Here is a 5,039-nt window from a genome sequence, read left to right on the forward strand (position 1 = left end):
TTCTCAAAAAGCTCATACGTGAACAGTTATAATCAATTTGAACGAATTGAAAGACAGTGTATATTCGAATATTATACAAATTTAAGTAAATACGCGGTTTCAAGTTAGAACTTTACACGATAATACGTAGACGTAATAAGACGTCTTTAGTCAATATAAAGTCTTTTCAGATGAAACATGGTTTAAGTTTGTTAGCTTTTAAGTTTCTATAGTAACTAGACCTTTGCAAAGCGTAGACAGTGTGAATATTAAATAATTGTATCAGTTGTATAGCTTTGATTAAATTAACAACCATAAGTTCTGTATGTACTGCCCAGATTTATTTATTAATTCGCAGCTTAATTGTGCAATATGGAAAATATTTATTCTTAAATTGTAATATTGCAACATACTTTACTAAATGATTATCCTGAATTATAGCATTAACTGGACCATTGTTTTCATTGCTCAGTAAATAGGAAACAGCAAACAATAAGCAAACTCTACAGATGATCTCTATTTCCGCATTTTTTTTCCTGACAATTTTACACCGGATCATATCGCCGCCAATGTAAAACTGTATTAATATATATCAATTTACAATGAAATAATAACATCTCACGTTACGCACTTTACGGTTCTTATTGATTTAATTCAATAATGTAATATTTTCTCCTTTAAATGATATGATTAGAAACCGGGTTCACCATAAAATTCAATACAGTCCTTGTGTATACCAGTAGATAGTCGATACAGGATGTAATTACCGTGTATGAAAGGTATTCATGACAAACAGTATACTGCCTTTGATGTTCGTATACCAATATGAATTTAATGACATGCAATTACAGCTACAGTACATATTTTATGTATACATATGAATGTGCTTCGTTGTTAAATTTTAAAGGTAAATGATACGCTGAAAGTTTTTATTACTACCCATCTTAAATGTATTCCCAATTGAAAGTAATAAACATGTTACAAGCATAGTTCTGGTCCGTGCGTTTGATGCGTCCTAATACGCAATATTCATGCTATTAGAATTCAATGCATAATGTCTGTTTTTCCTTTTATGCAAATATAAATTAACTTATGGAAATGATACTAAATAATGTTTGGTCTGTAAATTCGCTGTTTTTTCAGTTTTCTCTTGCTAATTATTATATCTCACATGAGAGCTCGTATAACCTGTATTACGTTTTCTTAAGCAACAGGCCTCATCATAAATAATCTTTGACTTTTCAACTTTTCCGTTCATTTGTAAAGCATGACTGAGTAGAAACAGTGCCGTATCCTTGTGAAACAATGGTTCCTCTGAAACACATTTTTCGAGCATCTGGAATGCTGTTAGTGCTTTGGTTTGATTGTTTAATTCCTGTTGTATCATCAGTTCCATGAAATAGAAATATGGCTTTGGATCCAAGCTCACATATTCCATTACGTCATCCGCATTGTACTGTTGCTCATCTGATTTTATTGGTCGGAATATTGCATCAAGCCATCCACTTGGAAAACACGGTTTCAGTGTTTCAACAAAAAGTAAGCAATAACAGAAATGGTCATATAAAACTCCTGTATTTATAAATGTTAATGCCTTTTCTTTTAATCCAGAATTCGGTAAATACTCAACAAGTTCTGAACAGGTACATACCGATACCACAGCGAGGTCGCTGTACGCTGTTTCTACTTCTTTCAAAAGTTCATATGCTCCTGTTATGTCACCCACACACATAAGAATGGTAGCATACTTCAGACGACCAGCAACAGCGTCGGTTGAAGATCCTTGTTTGAGGCTTTGTAAAACAGAATCAGACAGTTTGCATTTTTTCTGAATTGCTTCGGCTGACATAAGCATGCTTAAATTAGCTCGCAATATAAATATATATCGCCTCGTTGCCTTTTGCATGAAACCATCCCCTTGTGTGTGCAATATTTTACAACGCGATAGTTTTTCCTTGTTTGATTCTATTTGATGTTCTAGATCAATATCCAACGGATCTTCGTATAACGATGGCTCTATAAGCCCCCACAAAACGAAAGCTCTAGAAAGAAAGTTCCCAGTTTTCGAACGGATGCTGTCCTGTATTTCAGATATATCAGTATTAGAGTTCCTAATTCTCTTATAGAGTTTACTTCCATAATCATCAAACGGTATATTAAGCAAGGCTACAATAGGATTAGCCATGATATCATTGAGACACTCTCCAACCTTTTCCCTAAGGGTGGCATCTAATCTGCCTTCAAACATATCAAGACTTTCAATCATATAATGGGGATTGTATCCATTTTTGAGGCATTGGTAGATCAATTGTAAACATTTTATTAGACATTCCAATATACATTCTTCTCTAAACATTTCTTTCCCATATTGCTCTGTTACAAAAAACAATGCTGTTTTACAGTAGAAACTCTTTATAGCGTCCTTGTAATGTTCGTTTACAATGGTCTTCATGAGCATTTTCATAAGAACAAAACACTTTATTTGTGAAATGTTCATGTCAAACATTAGTATCCGTTCTCCCAATGTGGTAGACATCCTGAACTCAGTCCTTGAGTCTTTGCTCTGTTTATGTCCAACTGCAACTATAAAGCAACCACTTTGAATAACCCGTTTCCGTACATCATCCTTTGGCCAAGGTTTATCTTTTGTTCTATCTATCCAACCCATTGCCTCCGATGGAAGGTGGGCACAATAATATGCATTGACATAGTCTTCATCAATACCTCTTTCAGCACTCATTCGATTACAGGCCGGTCCATGAACTTGTTCACCCGAATTGACATGTACATGATCTTGCAGAAAGGCGCATTTTAGATACACTTTACCATCTTCACCTTGTTCGTACATCTCATCGTCTTCAACCTCGGTCATTAAAATGGGTTCTTGACTATTCATGGCTAACAGTTTACAGTATCCTGGAGAAGTATCTTCTTGTTTGTGAACCACAAGAGTATCGAAGCCTTGTTTCCATTCATTACTGTCCAGAATGATCCTGTAGTCATTCTGGGCAATCAAGATGTCTACATCTGATTCTAACCCAAAAGTAGTCGTTCCTGAATTTAAAAAAGAACAGCGTTTGTTAAACAATGACATAGTATTTCATACACGAACATATACATGCTTGTATAAATTATGTTTTTTTTTATTTGGTATGAATAAAACCCTAAATTGACATCCACATTTGTATAGCGTTGCATTGTCATATTTTTGGTTTACATTATGTGATCATTTTAATCATAACCATTTCTTACATTTGCATTTGATGGTTGCGCTTTTGTGCTCGGCGTATATAAGATATCTCCTTAAGCTAACTGAGTCGAATGCATACGTTGTTCTTGTAAACAAAGAGACTTTTAAAATATTCTTCCGTTTGCTCATTATAATATCTGTCTTAATATATATAGTATAACTAATAAATGTAAGTATGAATAATTTAATCTTTTAACAAGTATTTCTATGATAAATTAATGAAATGTATACCCTCAGATTGACTGCCAAAATGATAACATGTCACATTAGCATCTTTAAGGCGCCAATATAGGGTATTAATGCTTTCTATTTCCAGCCATGTGTTTCTTCTTGTTTCTACTATTTCTTCGGTAATCCCTATATCGGCTAATACTTCCGACACAAAAATAGACTTTTCAGTGTCACTTAATTTCATTAAATGTTCATTAGTGTTTGGAAACTGTCTGAGTTCCATGGAATGTACTTTCACGTTATCGTCAGTAGTGTTAACTCTGCTATATAAATGTTTAGTGTGCACCTGATTTGGAATACTTGCTTCTTTAAAATGTGTTTTAATTCCTCTACAAGTGTAAACTATATGTTCCGACACTTCCGGATCACTTCGCTCGTTTGTATCAACATCAGCATTATCTTCTATTCCGCTTGAATATCTATCTAATCGGTTTATACATCCCTGACCTCAGACGGTGATGAGCGTAGGTACACAATGTGTTCCATTTGTCTTTTTCCAATTCAGAAACAAGTTTCAAATATATTATTAATTATACTGAACATTATAAACTATCAATAATGATTTGTTACTTTTATGTCAGAGAAAGTAATTGACATTACAAACAGTTTGTTAAAATGTGTTGGCAAAGTGATAACTGATAACTAAAGTAAGTTTCATGTTTATATTTTGATAAGATACATACCATCAAGGAGGTGAACCTACACGATGCATCAGTTAGATATTTGGTGAGATTTCATTATGAATGATTATTGTTGCCATTTGTTTCGACAAGCGATGCAGTTTCCATTCAGGTGTTTTATTGTTGAATATAATAATTGTAACTATCAGTGTTCTTTAAACACATTATTACTTGGAATGTATATACTTTTTTGTGTGAATGTTGGAAGGAGCACATTGTGCATTGAGTACATGAGGTTTATTTTGACTATTGTACAAATAAAACAAGTATTTTTGTGTATAAATATTTTCGATACCATGAACGGGATCCATATTTGATGCAAATGCATGTATTTTATACGTTGCCAACATAAAGCTTTATTTTCTAAAACAATTGTATAGAACATTTAACAACAGTCTTTAACCCGTCGTGGCTGTTTTGCATTTTTTGTTGCAGCGGACGTAGTTATAATAACCAGTTATAATAGTATAAGTAATAAGTACATAAATGTTTGTTTTTTTTTCGAACTTTTGTTCATTGAATTTATTTGAAGATACAATAAACATTACGCTTCCAGAAAAAGCAATTTTAAACTTCTTTCTTGTTTGATATAGAATTGTGTCTTCATTGTTTGTATCTCTTTAAGAATAACTACTGATAATATAAGCCCTTTTAATCAATCTTCCTTCTTTGTGGTTACGTAATTGTGTCAAATTATATATTCTCGATCCAATGTGTCTAGCTTTCACTTTAATTTAATTCTGAAAACAAACCAAGACAAAAATAGTTATCTAGCAATATAGGAGAATTCCTAAGCAACAGTTTACAACGTTGCACAAAACGTTGATAGTTAACCATACATAATAAACGCTATTGCTATTCAGCTTCAACCGATTTTGGTGAAAATGCGATTCAACATC

The 5,039-nt window shown here is 33.0% G+C and overlaps 1 protein-coding gene across 1 annotated transcript; it reads right to left on the reverse strand.

Moving 5' to 3' along the window:
• Window positions 1–391: 391 nt before the first annotated feature.
• Window positions 392–3,860, reverse strand: LOC127853664 (uncharacterized). The gene is made up of 2 exons (XM_052388357.1): window positions 3,461–3,860; window positions 392–3,033 (listed from the first exon to the last, which is right to left on the reverse strand). The coding sequence occupies exons 1-2, from the start codon at window positions 3,681–3,683 to the stop codon at window positions 1,133–1,135; spliced, it is 2,124 nt and encodes a 707-aa protein (XP_052244317.1). The 5' UTR covers window positions 3,684–3,860; the 3' UTR covers window positions 392–1,132.
• Between the last annotated feature and the right edge of the window lie 1,179 nt (window positions 3,861–5,039).

The sequence above is a fragment of the Dreissena polymorpha genome, chromosome 12, assembly GCF_020536995.1.
Source record: "Dreissena polymorpha isolate Duluth1 chromosome 12, UMN_Dpol_1.0, whole genome shotgun sequence".
Taxonomy (NCBI): Eukaryota; Metazoa; Mollusca; class Bivalvia; order Myida; family Dreissenidae; genus Dreissena; species Dreissena polymorpha.